This window comes from Salvelinus fontinalis, chromosome 1, assembly GCF_029448725.1.
Source record: "Salvelinus fontinalis isolate EN_2023a chromosome 1, ASM2944872v1, whole genome shotgun sequence".
In the NCBI taxonomy this organism is placed as follows: Eukaryota; Metazoa; Chordata; class Actinopteri; order Salmoniformes; family Salmonidae; genus Salvelinus; species Salvelinus fontinalis.
Genome location: NC_074665.1, coordinates 2580730 through 2607426, shown reverse-complemented (window position 1 = coordinate 2607426; position 26697 = coordinate 2580730). Strand labels below are relative to the sequence as shown.

General features: G+C 46.9%; 1 protein-coding gene across 4 annotated transcripts in view; it reads right to left on the bottom strand.

The window, feature by feature from the left end:
• Positions 1-26697, bottom strand: part of arid4b (AT-rich interaction domain 4B) — a 238767-nt gene that overhangs the window by 17149 nt on the left and 194921 nt on the right. For 2 of the 4 annotated variants that reach the window (XM_055935867.1, XM_055936036.1), the window contains 5 exons: positions 20318-20402; positions 20000-20219; positions 11924-13348; positions 5793-5972; positions 20-133 (listed from right to left, as the gene is read on the bottom strand). In XM_055935867.1, coding sequence (XP_055791842.1) covers positions 20-133; positions 5793-5972; positions 11924-13348; positions 20000-20219; positions 20318-20402 — 2024 coding nt within the window. Of the gene's footprint in view, positions 1-19; positions 134-5792; positions 5973-11923; positions 13349-19921; positions 20220-20317; positions 20403-26697 lie in introns of all 4 variants that reach the window. The other 2 variants (XM_055935783.1, XM_055935955.1) reach the window with 2 other exon arrangements.

Genomic DNA, 26697 nt, shown 5'->3' with positions numbered 1-26697 from the left:
CTGTCACTCTCCACCTTACCAGTTTTCCTGTTATTGTTCTTCTTGGGAGGCACTGAGCTCTTTCTGTTTGGCTTGGGTTTCTTTGCTGCTCCACCTGCCTGCTGTTCCTTCTGACGCTTGTGACTGGCAGACACTGGAAGGAGAAGACAGGAGGACAGTGAGAACATGATGCTAGTTTTGTCAGAGAGAGAAGAGAGAGGAACAGGAGAGTATGTGGTCCTGAGTCACTTCAAATAAATACTTTATTCCCAAAGTGGGAGACTGAGGCAGAGAGACGGTGCCAAATGTGTATCTGAATCCCCAACAAATGGTGCCAGATGTGTATCTGAATCCCCAACAGACGGTGCCAGATGTGTATCTGAATCCCCAACAGACGGTGCCAGATGTGTATCTGAATCCCCAACAGATGGTGCCAGATGTGTATCTGAATCCCCAACAGATGGTGCCTGATGTGTATCTGAATCCCTAACAGATGGTGCCAGATGTGTATCTGAATGCCCAACAGATGGTGCCAGATGTGTATCTGAATCCCTAACAGACGGTGCCTGATGTGTATCTGAATCCCCAACAGACGGTGCCAGATGTGTATCTGAATCCCCAACAGACGGTGCCAGATGTGTATCTGAATCCCCAACAGATGGTGCCAGATGTGTATCTGAATCCCCAAAAGATGGTGCCAGATGTGTATCTGAATCCCCAACAGATGGTGCCAGATGTGTATCTGAATCCCTAACAGACGGTGCCTGATGTGTATCTGAATCCCCAACAGATAGTGCCAGATGTGTATCTGAATCCCTAACAGATGGTGCCAGATGTGTATCTGAAACCCCAACAGATGGTGCCAGATGTGTATCTGAATCCCCAAGCACTTCAGTAACTTCCTGTAATCTTTTGAAATAAAACTAGATGGAGAAGAAGTCCTCTGTAAAGGTATCACCTATGTACCCATTTGAATTGCCATGCTTTGGTTCAAAATTGCATATAACGGGGGCTAGGGTCAGTTGGTTATATCTGGAGTACTTCTCCTGTCTTATCCGGTGTCCTGTGTGAATTTAAGTATGCTCTCTCTAATTCTCTCCTTCTCTCTTTTGTTCTCTCTCTCGGAGAACCTGAGCCCTAGGACCATGCGTCAGGACTACCGGGCATGATGACTCCTTGCTGTCCCCAGTCCACCTGGCCTTGCTGCTGTTCCAGTTTCAACTGTTCTGCCTGCGGCTATGGAACCCTGACCTGTCCACCGGACGTGCTACCTGTCCCACACCTGCTGTTTTCAACTCTCTAGAGACCGCAGGAGCGGTAGAGATACTCTTAATGATCGGCTATGAAAAGCCAACTGACATTTACTCCTGATTATTATCTGACCATGCTGGTCATTTATGAACATTTGAACATCTTGGCCATGTTCTGTTATAATCTCCACCCGGCACAGCCAGAAGAGGACTGGCCACCCCTCATAGCCTGGTTCCTCTCTAGGTTTCTTCCTAGGTTTTGGCCTTTCTAGGGAGTTTTTCCTAGCCACCGTGCTTCTACACCTGCATTGCTTGCTGTTTGGGGTTTTAGGTTGGGTTTCTGTACAGCACTTCGAGATATTAGCTGATGTACGAAGGGCTATATAAAATAAACTTGATTTGAAGTCCTTACCTATACTAGTACCATACAAGGCTAACAGAAAGCTTTAAAATAATGTAACAGGAACAAACTGTATTTATTTTGCTAATTATATCTGTCAGGTATTTCCTATATCTGTCAGGTATTCATCCTTACTTTTGGCTTTGTGTTCAGTGTTAGTTGAGGTTCCTTACCTTTGGCTTTGTGTTCAGTGGTAGTTGAGGTTCCTTACCTTTGGCTTTGTGTTCAGTGGTAGTTGAGGTTCCTTACCTTTGGCTTTGTGTTCAGTGGTAGTTGAGGTTCCTTACCTTTGGCTTTGTGTTCAGTGGTAGTTGAGGTTCCTTATCTTTGGTTTTGTGTTCAGTGTTAGTTGAGGTTCCTTACCTTTGGCTTTGTGTTCGGTGTTAGTTCAGGTTCCTTACCTTTGGCTTTGTGTTCAGTGTTAGTTGAGGTTCTGTACCTTTGGCTTTGTGTTCAGTAATAGTTGAGGTTCCTTACCTTTGGCTTTGTGCTCAGTGTTAGTTGAGGTTCCTTACCTTTGGCTTTGTGTTCAGTGTTAGTTGAGGTTCTGTACCTTTGGCTTTGTGTTCAGTAATAGTTGAGGTTCCTTACCTTTGGCTTTGTGCTCAGTGTTAGTTGAGGTTCCTTACCTTTGGCTTTGTGTTCAGTGGTAGTTGAGGTTCCTTACCTTTGGCTTTGTGTCCAGTGTTAGTTGAGGTTCCTTACCTTTGGCTTTGTGTTCAGTGGTAGTTGAGGTTCCTTATCTTTGGTTTTGTGTTCAGTGGTAGTTGAGGTTCCTTACCTTTGGCTTTGTGTTCAGTGGTAGTTGAGGTTCCTTATCTTTGGTTTTGTGTTCAGTAATAGTTGAGGTTCCTTACCTATGGCTTTGTGTTCAGTAATAGTTGAGGTTCCTTACCTTTGGCTTTGTGTTCAGTGGTAGTTGAGGTTCCTTACCTTTGGCTTTGTGTTCAGTGTTAGTTGAGGTTCCTTACCTTTGGCTTTGTGTTCAGTGGTAGTTGAGGTTCCTTATCTTTGGTTTTGTGTTCAGTGTTAGTTGAGGTTCCTTACCTTTGGCTTTGTGTTCAGTGGTAGTTCAGGTTCCTTACCTTTGGCTTTGTGTTCAGTGTTAGTAGAGGTTCCTTACCTTTGGCTTTGTGTTCAGTGGTAGTTGAGGTTCCTTACCTTTGGCTTTGTGTTCAGTGGTAGTTCAGGTTCCTTACCTTTGGCTTTGTGTTCAGTGGTAGTTGAGGTTCCTTACCTTTGGCTTTGTGTCCAGTGTTAGTTGAGGTTCCTTACCTTTGGCTTTGTGTTCAGTGTTAGTTGAGGTTCCTTATCTTTGGTTTTGTGTTCAGTGGTAGTTGAGGTTCCTTACCTTTGGCTTTGTGTTCAGTGGTAGTTGAGGTTCCTTATCTTTGGTTTTGTGTTCAGTAATAGTTGAGGTTCCTTACCTATGGCTTTGTGTTCAGTAATAGTTGAGGTTCCTTACCTTTGGCTTTGTGTTCAGTGGTAGTTGAGGTTCCTTACCTTTGGCTTTGTGTTCAGTGGTAGTTCAGGTTCCTTACCTTTGGCTTTGTGTTCAGTGTTAGTTGAGGTTCCTTACCTTTGGCTTTGTGTTCAGTGGTAGTTGAGGTTCCTTACCTTTGGCTTTGTGTTCAGTGGTAGTTGAGGTTCCTTACCTTTGGCTTTGTGTTCAGTGGTAGTTGAGGTTCCTTACCTTTGGCTTTGTGTTCAGTGGTAGTTGAGGTTCCTTATCTTTGGTTTTGTGTTCAGTGTTAGTTGAGGTTCCTTACCTTTGGCTTTGTGTTCAGTGGTAGTTCAGGTTCCTTACCTTTGGCTTTGTGTTCAGTGTTAGTTGAGGTTCTGTACCTTTGGCTTTGTGTTCAGTGGTAGTTGAGGTTCCTTATCTTTGGTTTTGTGTTCAGTGTTAGTTGAGGTTCCTTACCTTTGGCTTTGTGTTCAGTGGTAGTTCAGGTTCCTTACCTTTGGCTTTGTGTTCAGTGTTAGTTGAGGTTCCTTACCTTTGGCTTTGTGTTCAGTGGTAGTTGAGGTTCCTTACCTTTGGCTTTGTGTCCAGTGGTAGTTGAGGTTCCTTATCTTTGGTTTTGTGTTCAGTGTTAGTTGAGGTTCCTTACCTTTGGCTTTGTGTTCAGTGGTAGTTCAGGTTCCTTACCTTTGGCTTAGTGTTCAGTGTTAGTTGAGGTTCCTTACCTTTGGCTTTGTGTTCAGTGGTAGTTGAGGTTCCTTACCTTTGGCTTTGTGTTCAGTGGTAGTTGAGGTTCCTTACCTTTGGCTTTGTGTTCAGTGGTAGTTCAGGTTCCTTACCTTTGGCTTTGTGTTCAGTGGTAGTTGAGGTTCCTTACCTTTGGCTTTGTGTTCAGTAATAGTTGAGGTTCCTTACCTTTGGCTTTGTGCTCAGTGTTAGTTGAGGTTCCTTACCTTTGGCTTTGTGTTCAGTAATAGTTGAGGTTCCTTACCTTTGGTTTTGTGTTCAGTGGTAGTTGAGGTTCCTTATCTTTGGTTTTGTGTTCAGTGTTAGTTGAGGTTCCTTACCTTTGGCTTTGTGTTCAGTGTTAGTTGAGGTTCCTTACCTTTGGCTTTGTGCTCAGTGGTAGTTCAGGTTCCTTACCTTTGGCTTTGTGTTCAGTGGTAGTTGAGGTTCCTTACCTTTGGCTTTGTGTTCAGTAATAGTTGAGGTTCCTTACCTTTGGCTTTGTGTTCAGTAATAGTTGAGGTTCCTTACCTTTGGTTTTGTGTTCAGTGGTAGTTGAGGTTCTGTACCTTTGGTTTTGTGTTCAGTGGTAGTTGAGGTTCCTTATCTTTGGTTTTGTGTTCAGTGTTAGTTGAGGTTCCTTACCTTTGGCTTTGTGTTCAGTGTTAGTTGAGGTTCCTTACCTTTGGTTTTGTGTTCAGTGTTAGTTGAGGTTCCTTACCTTTGGTTTTGTGTTCAGTGTTAGTTGAGGTTCTGTACCTATGGCTTTGTGTTCAGTGGTAGTTGAGGTTCCTTACCTTTGGTTTTGTGTTCAGTGGTAGTTGAGGTTCTGTACCTTTGGCTTTGTGTTCAGTGTTAGTTGAGGTTCTGTACCTATGGTTTTGTGTTCAGTGGTAGTTGAGGTTCTGTACCTTTGGCTTTGTGTTCAGTGTTAGTTGAGGTTCCTTACCTTTGGCTTTGTGTTCAGTGGTAGTTCAGGTTCCTTACCTTTGGCTTAGTGTTCAGTGTTAGTTGAGGTTCCTTACCTTTGGCTTTGTGTTCAGTGGTAGTTGAGGTTCCTTACCTTTGGCTTTGTGTTCAGTGGTAGTTGAGGTTCCTTACCTTTGGCTTTGTGGTCAGTGGTAGTTCAGGTTCCTTACCTTTGGCTTTGTGTTCAGTGGTAGTTGAGGTTCCTTACCTTTGGCTTTGTGTTCAGTAATAGTTGAGGTTCCTTACCTTTGGCTTTGTGCTCAGTGTTAGTTGAGGTTCCTTACCTTTGGCTTTGTGTTCAGTAATAGTTGAGGTTCCTTACCTTTGGTTTTGTGTTCAGTGGTAGTTGAGGTTCCTTATCTTTGGTTTTGTGTTCAGTGTTAGTTGAGGTTCCTTACCTTTGGCTTTGTGTTCAGTGTTAGTTGAGGTTCCTTACCTTTGGCTTTGTGCTCAGTGGTAGTTCAGGTTCCTTACCTTTGGCTTTGTGTTCAGTGGTAGTTGAGGTTCCTTACCTTTGGCTTTGTGTTCAGTAATAGTTGAGGTTCCTTACCTTTGGCTTTGTGTTCAGTAATAGTTGAGGTTCCTTACCTTTGGTTTTGTGTTCAGTGGTAGTTGAGGTTCTGTACCTTTGGTTTTGTGTTCAGTGGTAGTTGAGGTTCCTTATCTTTGGTTTTGTGTTCAGTGTTAGTTGAGGTTCCTTACCTTTGGCTTTGTGTTCAGTGTTAGTTGAGGTTCCTTACCTTTGGTTTTGTGTTCAGTGTTAGTTGAGGTTCCTTACCTTTGGTTTTGTGTTCAGTGTTAGTTGAGGTTCTGTACCTATGGCTTTGTGTTCAGTGGTAGTTGAGGTTCCTTACCTTTGGTTTTGTGTTCAGTGGTAGTTGAGGTTCTGTACCTTTGGCTTTGTGTTCAGTGTTAGTTGAGGTTCTGTACCTATGGTTTTGTGTTCAGTGGTAGTTGAGGTTCTGTACCTTTGGCTTTGTGTTCAGTGTTAGTTGAGGTTCCTTACCTTTGGCTTTGTGTTCAGTGTTGTCGTGACGACTGCTACTACTGAGCCCCAGACTGCAGGTAGAGTTGGAGTGGCTGTGCGAGGAGGACAGGCTACCTGGACCGTCTAGGAGGGAGGCTTTACTCTGCGAGGAGGGGGATCCTGCCCCTACATGGTGGTGAGGCTCTCCCTGCTCTTGGTCTGGAGAAAAACAACTTCATTGATCCATACGAGACAGAAATCGGTCTTCTGACCAAAACCACAAACAATTGCTTTCCACCACTGCTGACCCCGTTCCTCTCAATGTGTGTGTGTGTGTGTGTGTGTGTGTGTGTGTGTGTGTGTGTGTGTGTGTGTGTGTGTGTGTGTGTGTGTGTGTGTGTTGGGAAAGGCCGGTCTAACCCAATGGACGATAAAGTTGTATTGTATTGATCCATACGAGGTGGAAGTTGGGTCTTCTGCTATGCCGAACCACTCCAACACACGCACGCACGCACGCACGCACGCACGCACGCACGCACGCACGCACGCACGCACACACACACACACACACACACACACACACACACACACACACACACACACACACACACACACACACACACACACACACACACACACACACACACACACACACACACACACACACACACACTGAGAGGAACGGGGTCAGCAGTGGTGGAAAGCAATTGTTTGTGGTTTTGGTCAGAAGACCGAGTTACAGTGCCTTCAGAAAGTATTCACACCCCTTCACTTTGTTGTGTTACAGCCTTCATTTAAAAATTGATTACATTTAGATTTTGTTGGTCACTGCCCTTCACACAATACCCCATCATTTTAAAAGTGGAATTATGTTTTTCAAATTTTTTACAAATTCATACAAAATGAAATGCTGAAATGTCTCGTGTCGGAGTATGCAACCTCTTCGTTATGACAAGCCTAAATAAGTTCAGGAGTACAAACAAGTCACATAATAACTCACTCTGCAATAATAGTGTTTAACATGATTTTTGAACGACCTCATCTCTGTACTACACAAATACAATTATCTGTCCCTCAGTCGAGTAGTGAATTTCAAACACAGATTCAACCACAAAGACCAGGGAGGTTTTCCAATGCCTCACAACGAAGGACACCTATTGGTAGATGGGTAAACATAAAAAAGCAGACATTGAATATCCATTTGAGCACGGTGAAGTTATTAATGACACTTTGGATGGTGCATCAATACACCCAGACACTACAAAGATACAGACGTCCTTCCTAACTCAGTTGCCGGAGAGGAAGGAAACTGCTCAGGGATTTCACCATGAGACCAATGGTGACTTTAAAACAGTTACAGAGTTTAATGGCTGTGATAAGAGAACTGAGGATGGATCAACAACATTGTAGTTACTCCACAATACTAACCTAAATGACAGAGTGAAAAGAAGGAAGCCTGTACAGAATACAAATATTCCAAAACATGGATCCTGTTTGCAACAAGGCACTAAAGTAAAACTACAACACATTTGGCAAAGAAATTCACTTTTTGTGCTGAATACAAAGTGTTATGTTTGAGGTAAATCCAATACAACACATTACTGAGTACCATTCTCCATATTTTCAAACATAGTGGTGCCTGCATCATGTTATGGGTATGATTGTACTCAATAAGGACTGGGGAGTTTTTCAGGATAAAAAAAAAAAATGGAACCGAGTTAAGCACTAGCAAAATCCTAGAGGAAAACCTGGTTCAGTCTGCTTTCTACCAGGCACTGGGAGATTAGTTCACCTTTCAGCAGGACAATAACCAAAAACACAAGGACACATTGGAGTTGCTTACCAAGAAGCCAGTGAACGTTCCTGAGTGGCCAAGTTACAGTTTTGAGTTAAATCTACTTGAAAATCTATGGCAAGACCTGAAAATGGTTATCTAGCAAAGATCAACAACCAATTTCATAACATTTTATTAGGATATATTTTAGTCCTTATTTGGACTAATCTTTCAAGAGTCCTTAAACATTAAATTAAAATGTCCCAGTTAAAACATGCACAAAATACCTTGGCTTCCACTTGGACAACTAACTCAGTGGGGGCCAACCCATTAACCAGGCATTGAAAAATACTTCAAGGCATCTTCACTTCCCTAACTGTGATGGCAAGAAACAGCCTTCCCACTGATGACGTCTACACCACTCATGCCGGGATAATGACAGTTGTAAATCCAGGACAAGAACATTCTGCTCCCTCCCTCCCAGCTGCCTTTGTTTGAAAGATTTTCCCCACCGAAACTCATAACACGTTGTAAAGCGAATGCTGGAACAATATTGCTAACATAGAACGTGGGGAATGTTCAGAAGCGACCTAAAAGAACACTGATGTCGGGTTTGTTTGTTATTTTGTGATGCCATTAACAATGTTAAAGAGGAAATACTGTAACACACTACATCCTCTACGTTCTGCATGCTATATGAAACATGATGAAAGTGTTTAGGTTAAGAGAGGGATGTGATTTTAGAAACTATAGGAGGAAATTGTTTTTATAACTTTGCACAAGTAAATAGTCACCTTGAGTGAGGTCAGAGAGCGTGTCAGCCTGTCGGAACCGCCCTTTTGAACCAATTGTATAAAATGATGGTTTAAGAATGTACATATTACAAATCAAATCAAATGTATTTATATAGCCGTTCGTACATCAGCTGATATCTCAAAGTGCTGTACAGAAACCCAGCCTAAAACCCCAAACAGCAAGCAATGCAGGTGTAGAAACACCTGAGAGAAGTAGAGCTGCAGCTCACATTTAAAGTGGTTTGAACTGTGAATCTCAACACGAGGTAGAGACGATCAAGTCACCTCACGGACAATCACTGGTATGGCTGATCCTAGTATCTAGAAAACCAAATTTAAGTTGGACAATTCTGCTCAAACCATCGTATTACGCTTCTCTCATCACCCCAGTGGGAACCATCGACACGGCTGGCTAGCCTATCTTCAAACCATCGACACGGCTGGCTAGCCTATCTTCAAACCATCGACACGGCTGGCTAGCCTATCTTCAAACCATCGACACGGCTGGCTAGCCTATCTTCAACCCATCGACACGGCTGGCTAGCCTATCTTCAAACCATCGATACGGCTGGCTAGCCTATCTTCAAACCATCGATACGGCTGGCTAGCCTATCTTCAAACCATCGATACGGCTGGCTAGCCTATCTTCAAACCATCGACACGGCTGGCTAGCCTATCTTCAAACCATCGACACGGCTGGCTAGCCTATCTTCAAACCATCGACACGGCTGGCTAGCCTATCTTCAAACCATCGACACGGCTGGCTAGCCTATCTTCAAACCATCGACACGGCTGGTTAGCCTATCTTCAAACCATCGACACGGCTGGCTAGCCTATCTTCAAACCGTCGACACGGCTGGCTAGCCTATCTTCAAACCGTCGACACGGCTGGCTAGCCTATCTTCAAACCGTCGATACGGCTGGCTAGCCTATCTTCAAACCGTCGACACGGCTGGCTAGCCTATCTTCAAACCGTCGACACGGCTGGCTAGCCTATCTTCAAACCGTCGACACGGCTGGCTAGCCTATCTTCAAACCGTCGACACGGCTGGCTAGCCTATCTTCAAACCATCGATACGGCTGGCTAGCCTATCTTCAAACCATCGATACGGCTGGCTAGCCTATCTTCAACCCATCGACACGGCTGGCTAGCCTATCTTCAACCCATCGACACGGCTGGCTAGCCTATCTTCAAACCATCGACACGGCTGGCTAGCCTATCTTCAAACCATCGACACGGCTGGCTAGCCTATCTTCAAACCATCGACACGGCTGGCTAGCCTATCTTCAAACCATCGACACGGCTGGCTAGCCTATCTTCAAACCATCGACACGGCTGGTTAGCCTATCTTCAAACCGTCGACACGGCTGGCTAGCCTATCTTCAAACCGTCGACACGGCTGGCTAGCCTATCTTCAAACCGTCGACACGGCTGGCTAGCCTATCTTCAAACCGTCGACACGGCTGGCTAGCCTATCTTCAAACCGTCGACACGGCTGGCTAGCCTATCTTCAAACCGTCGACACGGCTGGCTAGCCTATCTTCAAACCGTCGACACGGCTGGCTAGCCTATCTTCAAACCATCGATACGGCTGGCTAGCCTATCTTCAAACCATCGATACGGCTGGCTAGCCTATCTTCAACCCATCGACACGGCTGGCTAGCCTATCTTCAACCCATCGACACGGCTGGCTAGCCTATCTTCAAACCATCGACACGGCTGGCTAGCCTATCTTCAAACCATCGACACGGCTGGCTAGCCTATCTTCAAACCGTCGACACGGCTGGCTAGCCTATCTTCAAACCGTCGACACGGCTGGTTAGCCTATCTTCAAACCATCGACACGGCTGGCTAGCCTATCTTCAAACCATCGACACGGCTGGCTAGCCTATCTTCAAACCATCGACACGGCTGGCTAGCCTATCTTCAAACCATCGACACGGCTGGCTAGCCTATCTTCAAACCATGACACGGCTGGCTAGCCTATATTCAAAAAAGCATCTTCCAGAGAAAATGGAAGTAAAATAAACTCTGTAGTTCCGTTCAGGAACACGATAAGTTACCGGATACTGGACGACTGCAGAGGAGAACAACAGTAGAAGACGGGTCCCCCTTTTGGACAATCAGAGCCTTACAAGCGTGCCGCGAAAAGGCCCAGCACCCTTTTCCCAGAAGTCTCTGTCCACCGAGAGAAACCAAGGATTTTCTTACTCCAACCGTGTGTAAAGTATAAATGAAGTTTCTAAATGCAGCAACGTTAAGTATCTCTGTCCCTCTCCATGTCTTTTGTAACAAGCAGTCATATCGTTGTCGGTCCGCTAGGGACCTATTTCTCATCTATTAAGAGTGTATGTTTATCCTGTGTTACCATTTAGTTAGCTAGTAAATACATAAGTAAACCAACTTGTGTAGTACTGAATCATAAGTAAGGCTCGCGTTTTTGCAGATGCAAGGTTACGACAGGTTTACGACATGATATGATACGAGGTTATGATGAATAAGTTGACTATTTAAAGGATGTGATAGGTCAAGACCTTTACAGTTTAATTGGGGAGATGGTAACTCTAAATAACCGCTCTCGTGGTGCCCCAAATCCTAATGAGTTAATTGTTACATTTAATTGGGTAACAATTAAATATAGTTAGCTGATTAGATAAATAACAGTCATCAGATGAATGAATGTAAAGTCAGGAGAAAAGTGTGTTGCTGGTGGGCTGTACAAAGAAGCAGGAAGTGGAGAGTGTACAGAAAAGGCCAAGCAAGATAATAACACAAAACAGAGACAGTCACGGACCGTACTGGACCCTCTACATGATCTACTACCACAGAGAAGAGGAGACGGCACTGGCAGAGTCCTCTGCAAACAGAGCCAACTGTCCAGCATCAATGTAAGAACAAATATACAGAAAGATCCAACCAACTGCGATCAGACTTATTACATTTGTCTCCGATCTTGTCTCGTCACTGCAACTCCCCAACGGGAGGCGAAGGTCGAGTCATGCGTCCCCCGAAACATGACCCGGCAAACCGAGCATTTTAACACCTGCCAGCTTAACCCGGAAGCCAGCCGCACCAACGTGTCAGAGGAAACAACCGTTCAACTGATGATGAGGTCAGCCTGCAGGCGCCCGACCCGCCACAAGGTGTCGCTAGAGCGCGATGAGCCAAGTAAAGCCCTCCAGGCCAAACCCTCCCCTAACCCGGACGACGCTGGGACAATTGTGCGCCACCCTATGGGACACTCCCGATCACGGCCGGTTGTGATACAGCCCGGGATCGAACCCGGGTCTGTAGTGACGCCTCGAGCACTGCGATACTGCGCCAGTCGGTAGGCCGGTTAGGACTTGTTTCATTGAATTTAGTATCCTTTGTGTTTTTAAGCTGTTGTCTAAATGTGCATTCTGCAGAATTAAATCTCGTCGACTGAAAGGGGTTTGAATACTTTCTGTACACACAAATACACATTTTGGTGGGAAGGGCTGGAGCAGTGGGCAGCTACTAGTGTAGTGCCCTGTGAGCAGTGTCTTGCTCAAGGGCACAACGGCAGGTGACGGTATCTAGGACACTGATGCCAGCAACCATTTGGCTAGTCAACACTTACCTTGGGGTAAGTGCTGGTCCTGCAGCTCCCCTCCTAGACTTTCCACCTCCACTGTACTGCTGTCTGTCTCACTGCGACCACAACCGCCTTCCTCTGCCAGGGGGTTGGGGCGCCCCGGAGCCAGGGGGTCCGAGGGGGGCGTTGTACCCAGAGCGGAGGTTACAGACAGGGGAGGACAGGAGGGCTGAGTCCGGTTAGAGCCAGTTCCAGCCCCTTGCTCCATGGCCCCATTACCGCTATGTCCCATGGATGGGGACTCTGGGGTGGTGGGAGGGGTGTTGAGAACTGAGTTAGATCCACTGGAGGGGAAGTCCTGCTCACTCCTCCTCTTCTCCTGCCCCTGGTTCTCCTCTGAGGGGTCATGGTCCTCCCTCTCTGGGCCTCCTCCTCCTGCCTCGTCTCCCTCCCCGTCCCGCTCCCCCCTGCTCTCCCTCTCCGGGCCTCCTCCTCCTGTCTCGTCTCCCTCCCCGTCCCGCTCACCCCTGCTCTCCCTCTCCGGGCCTCCTCCTCCTGTCTCGTCTCCATCCCGCTCCCCCCTGTTCTCTCTCTCCTCGTGGCATGATGATGAGGACTGGGCCGGTCCAGGCGGAGGAGGGGAGTTAGCAGCCTCCGTGTCGGAGTCAGAGAACAGCTCCTTCAGGGTCTTCTTTGGCCACTGGGCCTGAATACTGGACCACACATCATTCTGTCCCTTGGTACGACTGCCACCCGCCGGTCTCGCTCTCTCTCTCTCCCTCTCCTCCACGCTGCTGGCTGCCATCTTAGCCCTCTTCTCAGGGATCTCCCAGAATCCCGCAGGGCGGGCACCGCCTCCACCACCGGGGCCACTCTTGGCTGCCTTGTCCTTCATGCCATTGTACTTCTTAGAGGGGGAAGCTTTGGGACGGGAGCTGGGTCGGTCTCCATCGGTCTGGTGGGGTTCAGTGGGAGGTGCACCTCCATCATCTGAGCTGCTGCAAGAGGAACCTCCTGTTCCTCCTCTGTCTTCTCCTAGACCTCCTGCTCTCTCCTGGGCCCTCCTGGTGGAGCCTCCCGGCAGCCAGTCTGCGCTCCTGGTGCTCCAGGTTGGGAGCTTGGTTTTGGACGGGGGTCCTTTAGAGGTCTGTTGCTCCCCCGCCACTCCTTCTGACTTCCTCTTCCTGGAGGCGGAGCTACCTGGCCCCTCCCTCTCAGCCTCAAACTCTGGTTGGCTACGCCGCTTCCCAGTCTCCGGGGTCTCGATGCTGATTGGTTCTTGGCTCTTCCCTGTGACCAATGGTGGTTTGGGGACATCGGTAGAGGCGGTACCCTCCCAGCGGTCTAAGGCGTGAAGGGGTTTGGGGGGACCGCCCTTTCTGAGACCGCCGCGACCCCCTGAACCTGGATGGTCATCTTCGTCTTCAAGCCCACCATCCTGATCAGACTCGTCTGTTGAACTCTCTGAGGCTGAAGGAAGCAAAGAAAAACAACATTTTAGTACCGTGACAATGATTTTGGCACCACACACTTCCACTACAATGGCTTAGGCAACACGACAGCACTCTCATCAATGTAGAATAGTTCTATGTGAGTTAAATACAATCTACTGAACTCAAACTACTAAAACTAAACAAGTTAATTGTTCAAGACTCAAGAGGCAAAAAAATTTGCCTTAAAATTTGCCTTAAAATTTGCTAACTTGTTCAATAGTCAAAGTCACGAAACAAAATGTAATTTGAATGATATATCCTATCCATTTGACCACCTGTATACTGTTAGAGTACAACGCCAGGTAGAGCAGTGACTACCTGTATACTGTTAGAGTACAACGCCAGGTAGAGCAGTGACTACCTGTATACTGTTAGAGTACAACGCCAGGTAGAGCAGTGACTACCTGTATACTGTTAGAGTACAACGCCAGGTAGAGCAGTGACCACCTGTATACTGTTAGAGTACAACGCCAGGTAGAGCAGTGAATACCTGTATACTGTTAGAGTACAACGCCAGGTAGAGCAGTGACCACCTGTATACTGTTAGAGTACAACGCCAGGTAGAGCAGTGACTACCTGTATACTGTTAGAGTACAACGCCAGGTAGAGCAGTGACTACCTGTATACTGTTAGAGTACAACGCCAGGTAGAGCAGTGACTACCTGTATACTGTTAGAGTACAACGCCAGGTAGAGCAGTGACCACCTGTATACTGTTAGAGTACCTACCAGGTAGAGCAGTGACTACCTGTATACTGTTAGAGTACAACGCCAGGTAGAGCAGTGACTACCTGTATACTGTTAGAGTACAACGCCAGGTAGAGCAGTGACCACCTGTATACTGTTAGAGTACAACGCCAGGTAGAGCAGTGACTACCTGTATACTGTTAGAGTACAACGCCAGGTAGAGCAGTGACCACCTGTATACTGTTAGAGTACAACGCCAGGTAGAGCAGTGACTACCTGTATACTGTTAGAGTACAACACCAGGTAGAGCAGTGACCACCTGTATACTGTTAGAGTACAACGCCAGGTAGAGCAGTGACTACCTGTATACTGTTAGAGTACAACGCCAGGTAGAGCAGTGACTACCTGTATACTGTTAGAGTACAACGCCAGGTAGAGCAGTGACTACCTGTATACTGTTAGAGTACAACGCCAGGTAGAGCAGTGACCACCTGTATACTGTTAGAGTACAACGCCAGGTACAGCAGTGACTACCTGTATACTGTTAGAGTACAACGCCAGGTAGAGCAGTGACTACCTGTATACTGTTAGAGTACAACGCCAGGTAGAGCAGTGACCACCTGTATACTGTTAGAGTACCTACCAGGTAGAGCAGTGACCACCTGTATACTGTTAGAGTACAACGCCAGGTAGAGCAGTGACTACCTGTATACTGTTAGAGTACAACGCCAGGTAGAGCAGTGACTACCTGTATACTGTTAGAGTACAACGCCAGGTAGAGCAGTGACCACCTGTATACTGTTAGAGTACAACGCCAGGTAGAGCAGTGACTACCTGTATACTGTTAGAGTACAACGCCAGGTAGAGCAGTGACTACCTGTATACTGTTAGAGTACAACGCCAGGTAGAGCAGTGACTACCTGTATACTGTTAGAGTACAACGCCAGGTAGAGCAGTGACTACCTGTATACTGTTAGAGTACAACGCCAGGTAGAGCAGTGACTACCTGTATACTGTTAGAGTACAACGCCAGGTAGAGCAGTGACCACCTGTATACTGTTAGAGTACAACGCCAGGTAGAGCAGTGACTACCTGTATACTGTTAGAGTACAACGCCAGGTAGAGCAGTGACTACCTGTATACTGTTAGAGTACAACGCCAGGTAGAGCAGTGACCACCTGTATACTGTTAGAGTACAACGCCAGGTAGAGCAGTGACTACCTGTATACTGTTAGAGTACAACGCCAGGTAGAGCAGTGACTACCTGTATACTGTTAGAGTACAACGCCAGGTAGAGCAGTGACTACCTGTATACTGTTAGAGTACAACGCCAGGTAGAGCAGTGACTACCTGTATACTGTTAGAGTACAACGCCAGGTAGAGCAGTGACTACCTGTATACTGTTAGAGTACAACACCAGGTAGAGCAGTGACCACCTGTATACTGTTAGAGTACAACGCCAGGTAGAGCAGTGACTACCTGTATACTGTTAGAGTACAACGCCAGGTAGAGCAGTGACTACCTGTATACTGTTAGAGTACAACGCCAGGTAAAGCAGTGACTACCTGTATACTGTTAGAGTACAACGCCAGGTAGAGCAGTGACCACCTGTATACTGTTAGAGTACAACGCCAGGTAGAGCAGTGACTACCTGTATACTGTTAGAGTACAACGCCAGGTAGAGCAGTGACCACCTGTATACTGTTAGAGTACAACGCCAGGTAGAGCAGTGACTACCTGTATACTGTTAGAGTACAACGCCAGGTAGAGCAGTGACCACCTGTATACTGTTAGAGTACAACGCCAGGTAGAGCAGTGACTACCTGTATACTGTTAGAGTACAACGCCAGGTAGAGCAGTGACTACCTGTATACTGTTAGAGTACAACGCCAGGTAGAGCAGTGACTACCTGTATACTGTTAGAGTACAACGCCAGGTAGAGCAGTGACTACCTGTATACTGTTAGAGTACAACGCCAGGTAGAGCAGTGACTACCTGTATACTGTTAGAGTACAACGCCAGGTAGAGCAGTGACCACCTGTATACTGTTAGAGTACAACGCCAGGTAGAGCAGTGACTACCTGTATACTGTTAGAGTACAACGCCAGGTAGAGCAGTGACCACCTGTATACTGTTAGAGTACAACGCCAGGTAGAGCAGTGACTACCTGTATACTGTTAGAGTACAACGCCAGGTAGAGCAGTGACCACCTGTATACTGTTAGAGTACAACGCCAGGTAGAGCAGTGACTACCTGTATACTGTTAGAGTACAACGCCAGGTAGAGCAGTGACCACCTGTATACTGTTAGAGTACAACGCCAGGTAGAGCAGTGACTACCTGTATACTGTTAGAGTACAACGCCAGGTAGAGCAGTGACCACCTGTATACTGTTAGAGTACAACGCCAGGTAGAGCAGTGACTACCTGTATACTGTTAGAGTACAATTCCAGGTAGAGCAGTGACTACCTGTATACTGTTAGAGTACAACGCCAGGTAGAGCAGTGACTACCTGTATACTGTTTGAGTACAACGCCAGGTAGAGCAGTGACCACCTGTATACTGTTAGAGTACAACGCCAGGTAGAGCAGTGACCACCTGTATACTGTTAGAGTACAACGCCAGGTAGAGCAGTGACTACCTGTATACTGTTAGAGTACAATTCCAGGTAGAGCAGTGACTACCTGTATACTGTTAGAGTACAACGCCAGGTAGAGCAGTGACTACCTGTATACTGTTTGAGTACAACGCCAGGTAGAGCAGTGACCACCTGTATACTGTTAGAGTACAACGCCAGGTAGAGCAGTGACCACCTGTATACTGTTAGAGTACAACGCCAGGTAGAGCAGTGACTACCTGTATACTGTTAGAGTACAACGCCAGGTAGAGCAGTGACTACCTGTATACTGTTAGAGTACAACGCCAGGTAGAGCAGTGACTACCTGTATACTGTTAGAGTACAACGCCAGGTAGAGCAGTGACCACCTGTATACTGTTAGAGTACAACGCCAGGTACAGCAGTGACTACCTGTATACTGTTAGAGTACAACGCCAGGTAGAGCAGTGACTACCTGTATACTGTTAGAGTACAACGCCAGGTAGAGCAGTGACTACCTGTATACTGTTAGAGTACAACGCCAGGTAGAGCAGTGACTACCTGTATACTGTTAGAGTACAACGCCAGGTAGAGCAGTGACCACCTGTATACTGTTAGAGTACAACGCCAGGTACAGCAGTGACTACCTGTATACTGTTAGAGTACAACGCCAGGTAGAGCAGTGACTACCTGTATACTGTTAGAGTACAACGCCAGGTAGAGCAGTGACCACCTGTATACTGTTAGAGTACCTACCAGGTAGAGCAGTGACCACCTGTATACTGTTAGAGTACAACGCCAGGTAGAGCAGTGACTACCTGTATACTGTTAGAGTACAACGCCAGGTAGAGCAGTGACTACCTGTATACTGTTAGAGTACAACGCCAGGTAGAGCAGTGACCACCTGTATACTGTTAGAGTACAACGCCAGGTAGAGCAGTGACTACCTGTATACTGTTAGAGTACAACGCCAGGTAGAGCAGTGACTACCTGTATACTGTTAGAGTACAACGCCAGGTAGAGCAGTGACTACCTGTATACTGTTAGAGTACAACGCCAGGTAGAGCAGTGACTACCTGTATACTGTTAGAGTACAACGCCAGGTAGAGCAGTGACTACCTGTATACTGTTAGAGTACAACGCCAGGTAGAGCAGTGACCACCTGTATACTGTTAGAGTACAACGCCAGGTAGAGCAGTGACTACCTGTATACTGTTAGAGTACAACGCCAGGTAGAGCAGTGACTACCTGTATACTGTTAGAGTACAACGCCAGGTAGAGCAGTGACCACCTGTATACTGTTAGAGTACAACGCCAGGTAGAGCAGTGACTACCTGTATACTGTTAGAGTACAACGCCAGGTAGAGCAGTGACTACCTGTATACTGTTAGAGTACAACGCCAGGTAGAGCAGTGACTACCTGTATACTGTTAGAGTACAACGCCAGGTAGAGCAGTGACTACCTGTATACTGTTAGAGTACAACGCCAGGTAGAGCAGTGACTACCTGTATACTGTTAGAGTACAACACCAGGTAGAGCAGTGACCACCTGTATACTGTTAGAGTACAACGCCAGGTAGAGCAGTGACTACCTGTATACTGTTAGAGTACAACGCCAGGTAGAGCAGTGACTACCTGTATACTGTTAGAGTACAACGCCAGGTAAAGCAGTGACTACCTGTATACTGTTAGAGTACAACGCCAGGTAGAGCAGTGACCACCTGTATACTGTTAGAGTACAACGCCAGGTAGAGCAGTGACTACCTGTATACTGTTAGAGTACAACGCCAGGTAGAGCAGTGACCACCTGTATACTGTTAGAGTACAACGCCAGGTAGAGCAGTGACTACCTGTATACTGTTAGAGTACAACGCCAGGTAGAGCAGTGACCACCTGTATACTGTTAGAGTACAACGCCAGGTAGAGCAGTGACTACCTGTATACTGTTAGAGTACAACGCCAGGTAGAGCAGTGACTACCTGTATACTGTTAGAGTACAACGCCAGGTAGAGCAGTGACTACCTGTATACTGTTAGAGTACAACGCCAGGTAGAGCAGTGACTACCTGTATACTGTTAGAGTACAACGCCAGGTAGAGCAGTGACTACCTGTATACTGTTAGAGTACAACGCCAGGTAGAGCAGTGACCACCTGTATACTGTTAGAGTACAACGCCAGGTAGAGCAGTGACTACCTGTATACTGTTAGAGTACAACGCCAGGTAGAGCAGTGACCACCTGTATACTGTTAGAGTACAACGCCAGGTAGAGCAGTGACTACCTGTATACTGTTAGAGTACAACGCCAGGTAGAGCAGTGACCACCTGTATACTGTTAGAGTACAACGCCAGGTAGAGCAGTGACTACCTGTATACTGTTAGAGTACAACGCCAGGTAGAGCAGTGACCACCTGTATACTGTTAGAGTACAACGCCAGGTAGAGCAGTGACTACCTGTATACTGTTAGAGTACAACGCCAGGTAGAGCAGTGACCACCTGTATACTGTTAGAGTACAACGCCAGGTAGAGCAGTGACTACCTGTATACTGTTAGAGTACAATTCCAGGTAGAGCAGTGACTACCTGTATACTGTTAGAGTACAACGCCAGGTAGAGCAGTGACTACCTGTATACTGTTTGAGTACAACGCCAGGTAGAGCAGTGACCACCTGTATACTGTTAGAGTACAACGCCAGGTAGAGCAGTGACCACCTGTATACTGTTAGAGTACAACGCCAGGTAGAGCAGTGACTACCTGTATACTGTTAGAGTACAATTCCAGGTAGAGCAGTGACTACCTGTATACTGTTAGAGTACAACGCCAGGTAGAGCAGTGACTACCTGTATACTGTTTGAGTACAACGCCAGGTAGAGCAGTGACCACCTGTATACTGTTAGAGTACAACGCCAGGTAGAGCAGTGACCACCTGTATACTGTTAGAGTACAACGCCAGGTAGAGCAGTGACTACCTGTATACTGTTAGAGTACAACGCCAGGTAGAGCAGTGACTACCTGTATACTGTTAGAGTACAACGCCAGGTAGAGCAGTGACCACCTGTATACTGTTAGAGTACAACGCCAGGTAGAGCAGTGACCACCTGTATACTGTTAGAGTACAACGCCAGGTAGAGCAGTGACCACCTGTATACTGTTAGAGTACAACGCCAGGTAGAGCAGTGACTACCTGTATACTGTTAGAGTACAACGCCAGGTAGAGCAGTGACTACCTGTATACTGTTAGAGTACAACGCCAGGTAGAGCAGTGACTACCTTGCAAGCCATTGAGGATAGAAGTGATTTCAATAGACTTGACTGGAGACTGCAGAGTCAGAGTCCTTTGGTTCTCACCGTCCTCCATCTTGGAGAAGACATGGCGCTCATGGGCTGAGCGGGGACCGGAGCCGGACCAGGGGCCGAGGGATTTGGAGGAGGGGCGAGGGACACGTAGTCTGTTGGGGGACGGACTCCCCAAGTCGTCGTTCAGTCGTTCCAGGCGGTCTCTCTCCGCTTTGTTCTGGGAGGGCAGGAAGACTATGTTTAGGGCATCTTGTGGTAACCTCCATGTCATCTTCAAAGACAGAAACAACTGTCTATAATGTATATTCAATTGAAATGGCTAATATTCAAAATAGAATTTAAAAAAACAACAACATTAATTTCTCCTACCTTTATTTTCTTGCGGTGTTTAATCTTCTGAACATTCTTATTGGCCGGACGTACAATCTTGTCAGCTTTGACCCACTCGTCATATCTAACGGGAGAGACAGAGACACAATCACAGGTCAAAGGTCAGTTATAAAGCCTATGCCCCAAATGGCACACTATTACCTTTATAGTGCACTACCTATGGGATTCCCTATTGGTCCTGGTCAAAAGGAGTGCACTACCTATGGGATTCCCTATTGGTCCTGGTCAAAAGGAGTGCACTACCTATGGGATTCCCTATTGGTCCTGGTCAAAAGTAGTGCACTACCTATTGGTCCTGGTCAAAAGGAGTGCACTACCCTCTGGGATTCCCTATTGGCCCTGGTCAAAAGTAGTGCACTACCTTTGGGATTCCCTATTGGTCCTGGTCAAAAGTAGTGCACTACCTATGGGTCCTGGTCAAAAGTAGTGCACTACCCTATGGGTCCTGGTCAAAAGTAGTGCACTACTTTGGGATTCCCTATTAGTCCTGGTCAAAAGTAGTGCACTACCTATTGGTCCTGGTCAAAAGTAGTGCACTACCCTATGGGATTCCCTATTGGCCCTGGTCAAAAGTAGTGCACTACCTATGGGATTCCCTATTGGTCCCGGTCAAAAATAGTGCACTACCTATGGGATTCCCTATTGATCCTGGTCAAAAGTAGTGCACTACCTATTGGTCCTGGTCAAAAGTAGTGCACTACCTATGGGTCCTGGTCAAAAGTAGTGCACTACCTATGGGCCCTGGTCAAAAGTAGTGCACTACCCTATGGGATTCCCTATTGGTCCTGGTCAAAAGTAGTGCACTACCTATGGGATTCCCTATTGGTCCTGGTCAAAAGTAATGCACTACCTATGGGTCCTGGTCAAAAGTAGTGCACTACCTATTGGATTCCCTATCGGCCCTGGTCAAAAGTAGTGCACTACCTATGGGCCCTGGTCAAAAGTAGTGTACTACCTATGTGATTCCCTATTAGTCCTGGTCAAAAGTAGTGCACTACCTATGGGTCCTGGTCAATAGTAGTGCACTACCTATGTGATTCCCTATTGGTCCTGGTCAAAAGTAGTGCACTACCTATTGGTCCTGGTCAATAGTAGTGCACTACCTATGTGATTCCCTATTGGTCCTGGTCAAAAGTAGTGCACTACCTATTGGTCCTGGTCAAAAACAGTGCACTACCTATGTGATTCCCTATGGGTCCTGGTCAAAAGTACTGCACTACCTATTGGTCCTGGTCAAAAACAGTGCACTATATAGGAAATAGGGTGCCATTTGGAAAGTAAGGTCAGATTGTATTTGAGATTCTTCAAAGTAGCCACCCTTTGCCTTGATGACAGTTTTGCACAATCTTGACATTCTCTCACCAAGCTTTTTATTTATTTATTTTTACCTTTATTTAACTCGGCAAGTCAGTTAAGAACACATTCTTATTTACAATGACGGCCTACTGGGGAACAAGTGGCCTTGTTCAGGGGCAGAACAACCGATTTGTACCTTGTCAGCTCGGGGATTTGAACTTGCAACCTTTCGGTTACGAGTCCTACGCTCTAACCACTAGGCTACCTGCCGCCTCTACACTCTAACCACTAGGTTACCTGCCGCCTCTACCCTCTAACCACTAGGCTACCTGCCGCCTCTACGCTCTAACCACTAGGCTACCTGCCGCCTCTACCCTCTAACCACTAGGCTACCTGCCGCCTCTACGCTCTAACCACTAGGCTACCTGCCGCCTCTACCCTCTAACCACTAGGCTACCTGCCGCCTCTACCCTCTAACCACTAGGCTACCTGCCGCCTCTACACTCTAACCACTAGGCTACCTGCCGCCTCTACCCTCTAACCACTAGGTTACCTGCCGTCCCTACACTCTAACCACTAGGCTACCTGCCGCCTCTACCCTCTAACCACTAGGCTACCTGCCGCCTCTACACTCTAACCACTAGGCTACCTGCCGCCTCTACACTCTAACCACTAGGCTACCTGCCGCCTCTACACTCTAACCACTAGGCTACCTGCCGCCTCTACACTCTAACCACTAGGCTACCTGCCGCCTCTACCCTCTAACCACTAGGCTACCTGCCGCCTCTACACTCTAACCACTAGGCTACCTGCCGCCTCTACCCTCTAACCACTAGGCTACCTGCCGCCTCTACACTCTAACCACTAGGCTACCTGCCGCCTCTACCCTCTAACCACTAGGCTACCTGCCGCCTCTACACTCTAACCACTAGGCTACCTGCCGCCTCTACCCTCTAACCACTAGGCTACCTGCCGCCTCTACACTCTAACCACTAGGCTACCTGCCGCCTCTACACTCTAACCACTAGGCTACCTGCCGCCTCTACACTCTAACCACTAGGCTACCTGCCGCCTCTACACTCTAACCACTAGGCTACCTGCCGCCTCTACACTCTAACCACTAGGCTACCTGCCGTCCCTATCCTCTAACCACTAGGCCACCTGCCGCCTCTACCCTCTAACCACTAGGCCACCTGCCGCCTCTACCCTCTAACCACTAGGCTACCTGCCGTCCCTACCCTCTAACCACTAGGCTACCTGCCACCTCTACACTCTAACCACTAGGCTACCTGCCGCCTCTACCCTCTAACCACTAGGCTACCTGCCGCCTCTACGCTCTAACCACTAGGCTACCTGCCGCCTCTACCCTCTAACCACTAGGCTACCTGCCGTCCCTACGCTCTAACCACTAGGCTACCTGCCGTCCCTACACTCTAACCACTAGGCTACCTGCCGTCCCTACGCTCTAACCACTAGACTACCTGCCGCCCCTACACTCTAACCACTAGGCTACCTGCCGCCTCTACACTCTAACCACTAGGCTCTAGTCCAACCCTCTAACCACTAGGCTACCTGCCGCCTCTACACTCTAACCACTAGGCTCTAGTCCAACCCTCTAACCACTAGGCTACCTGCCGCCTCTACACTCTAACCACTAGGCTCTAGTCCAACCCTCTAACCACTAGGCTACCTGCCGCCTCTACACTCTAACCACTAGGCTCTAGTCCAACCCTCTAACCACTAGGCTACCTGCCGCCTCTACACTCTAACCACTAGGCTCTAGTCCAACCCTCTAACCACTAGGCTACCTGCCGCCTCTACACTCTAACCACTAGGCTCTAGTCCAACCCTCTAACCACTAGGCTACCTGCCATCCCACTGGAGCTTCATGGAGTAGTCACCTGGAATGCATTTCAATTAACAGAACGTATCCTTGTTAAAAGTTAATTTGTGGAATTTCTTTGCTTGATGTGTTTGAACCAATCAGTTGTGCTGTGACAAGTTAGAGGTGGTATACAGAAGATAGCCCTATTTGGTAAAAATACCAAGTCCAAATTATGGCAAGAACAGTTTAAATAAGCAAAGAGAAATTACAGTCCATCATTACTTTAAGACATGAAGGTCAGTCAATATGGAAAATGTCAAGAACTTTGAAAGTTTCTTCAAGTGCAGTTGCAAAAACCATCAAGCGCTATGATGAAACTGTCTCTCATGAGGACCGCCACAGGAAAGGAAGACCCAGAGTTACCTCTGCTGCAGAGGATACGTTCATTAGAGATACCAGCCTCAGAAATTGCTGCCAAAATAAATGCTTCAGAGTTCAAGTGACAGACACATCTCAACGTAAACTGTTCAGAGGAGAACCCTCGAGTGGCGCAGCGGTCTCAGTGCTAGAGGTGTCACTACAGACCCTGGTTCGATTCCAGGCTGTATCACAACCGGCCATAATTGGGAGTCCCATAGGGCGGCGCACAATTGGCCCAGTGTCGTCCGACTTAGGGTTTGGCCGGGGTAGGCCGTCATTGTAAATAAGAATTTGTTCTTAACTGACTTGCCAAGTTAAAAAGGTAAAATAAATACAATACAATAAAATAAAAATGAGGCCTTCATGATCGAATTGCTGGCAAGAAACCACTACTAAATGACACCAATAAGAAGAGACTTGCTTCGACCAAGAAACACGAGCAATGGACATTATACCAATGGAAATATTTTGGTCTGATGAGTTTAAATTTGAGATTTTGGTTCCAACGGCCGTGTCTTTGTGAGACGCAGAGTAGGTGAACAGATGATCTTTGCATGTGTGGTTCCCACCGTGAAGCATGGAGGAGGAGGTGTGATGGTGTGGTTCCCACCGTGAAGCATGGAGGAGGAGGTGTGATGGTGTGGTTCCCACCGTGAAGCATGGAGGAGGAGGTGTGATGGTGTGATGGTGCTTTGCTGGTGACACTGTCAATGATTTATTTAGAATTCAAGGCACACTTAACCAGCATGGCTACCACAGCATTCTGCAGCGATACGCCATCCCATCTGGTTTGCGCTTAGTGGGACTATCATTTGTTTCTCAACAGGACAATGACCCAACACACCTCCAGACTGTGTAAGGGCTATTTGACCAAGAAGGAGAGTGATGGAGTGCTGCATCAGATGACCTGGCCTCCACAATCCCCCAACCTCAACCCAATTGAGATGGTTTGGGATGAGTTGGACCGCAGAGTGAAGGAAAAGCAGCCAACAAGTGCTCAGCATATGTGGGAACTCCTTCAAGACGGATGGAAAAGCATTCCAGGTGAAGCTGGTTGAGATAATGCCAAGAGTGTGCAAAGCTGTCATCAAGGTAAAGGGTGGTTACTTTGAAGAATCTAAAATATAATATATATTTTGATTTGTTTAACACTTTTTTGGTTACTACATGATTCCATAGTGTTGATGTCTTCACTATTATTCTACAATGTAGAAAATAGTAAAAATAAAGAAAATTCCAAGAATGAGTAGGTGTGTCCAAACTTTTGACTGGTAGTGTATATCAACATTATTGTAATAAAAAAAACAGTTTAACCTTTATTTAACTAGTTAAGTCAGTTAAGAAAAAATTATTTCAATGACGGCCTACCAGGGAACAGTGGGTTAACTGCCTTGTTCAGGGGCAGAACGACAGATTTGTACCTTGTCAGCTCGAGGATTTGATCTTGCAACCTTTCGGTTACTAGTCCAACGCTCTAACCACTAGGCTACCTGCCGCCCCATAACTATATAATCGAATAAAACAACCATAATTAAGATAAATCAAAATTATTACATGGAATAAGACAGCCTTAATTAAGATAAATCAACACTGTGATAATGCCAACAACCATAGAAACGAATGACAGAATGTTAACTACCCAAAGGTAGTCTACTTGGATCTACAGAAATGAAGGAAAGTCTTCCAACGTCACACCACAACAGTACCACAGAGAAGAAGAGTCCTCTGTTCAACCACACCACAACAGTACCAGAGAGAAGAAGAGGTCTCTGTTCAACCACACCACAACAGTACCAGAGAGAAGAAGAGGTCTCTGTTCAACCACACCACAACAGTACCACAGAGAAGAAGAGTCCTCTGTTCAACCACACCACAACAATACCACAGAGAAGAAGAGGTCTCTGTTCAACCACACCACAACAGTACCACAGAGAAGAAGAGGTCTCTGTTCAACCACAACACAACAATACCACAGAGAAGAAGAGGTCTCTGTTCAACCACACCACAACAGTACCACAGAGAAGAAGAGGCCTCTGTTCAACCACACCACAACAGTACCACAGAGAAGAAGAGGTCTCTGTTCAACCACAACACAACAGTACCACAGAGAAGAAGAGGTCTCTGTTCAACCACACCACAACAGTACCACAGAGAAGAAGAGGCCTCTGTTCAACCACACCACAACAATACCACAGAGAAGAAGAGGCCTCTGTTCAACCACAACACAACAGTACCACAGAGAAGAAGAGGTCTCTGTTCAACCACACCACAACAGTACCACAGAGAAGAAGAGGTCTCTGTTCAACCACACCACAACAGTACCACAGAGAAGAAGAGGCCTCTGTTCAACCACAACACAACAGTACCACAGAGAAGAAGAGGTCTCTGTTCAACCACAACACAACAATACCACAGAGAAGAAGAGTCCTCTGTTCAACCACACCACAACAGTACCACAGAGAAGAAGAGTCCTCTGTTCAACCACACCACAACAATACCACAGAGAAGAAGAGTCCTCTGTTCAACCACACCACAACAGTACCACAGAGAAGAAGAGGTCTCTGTTCAACCACACCACAACAGTACCACAGAGAAGAAGAGTCCTCTGTTCAACCACACCACAACAATACCACAGAGAAGAAGAGTCCTCTGTTCAACCACACCACAACAGTACCACAGAGAAGAAGAGGTCTCTGTTCAACCACACCACAACAGTACCACAGAGAAGAAGTCTCTGTTCAACCACACCACAACAATACCACAGAGAAGAAGAGGCCTCTGTTCAACCACACCACAACAGTACCACAGAGAAGAAGAG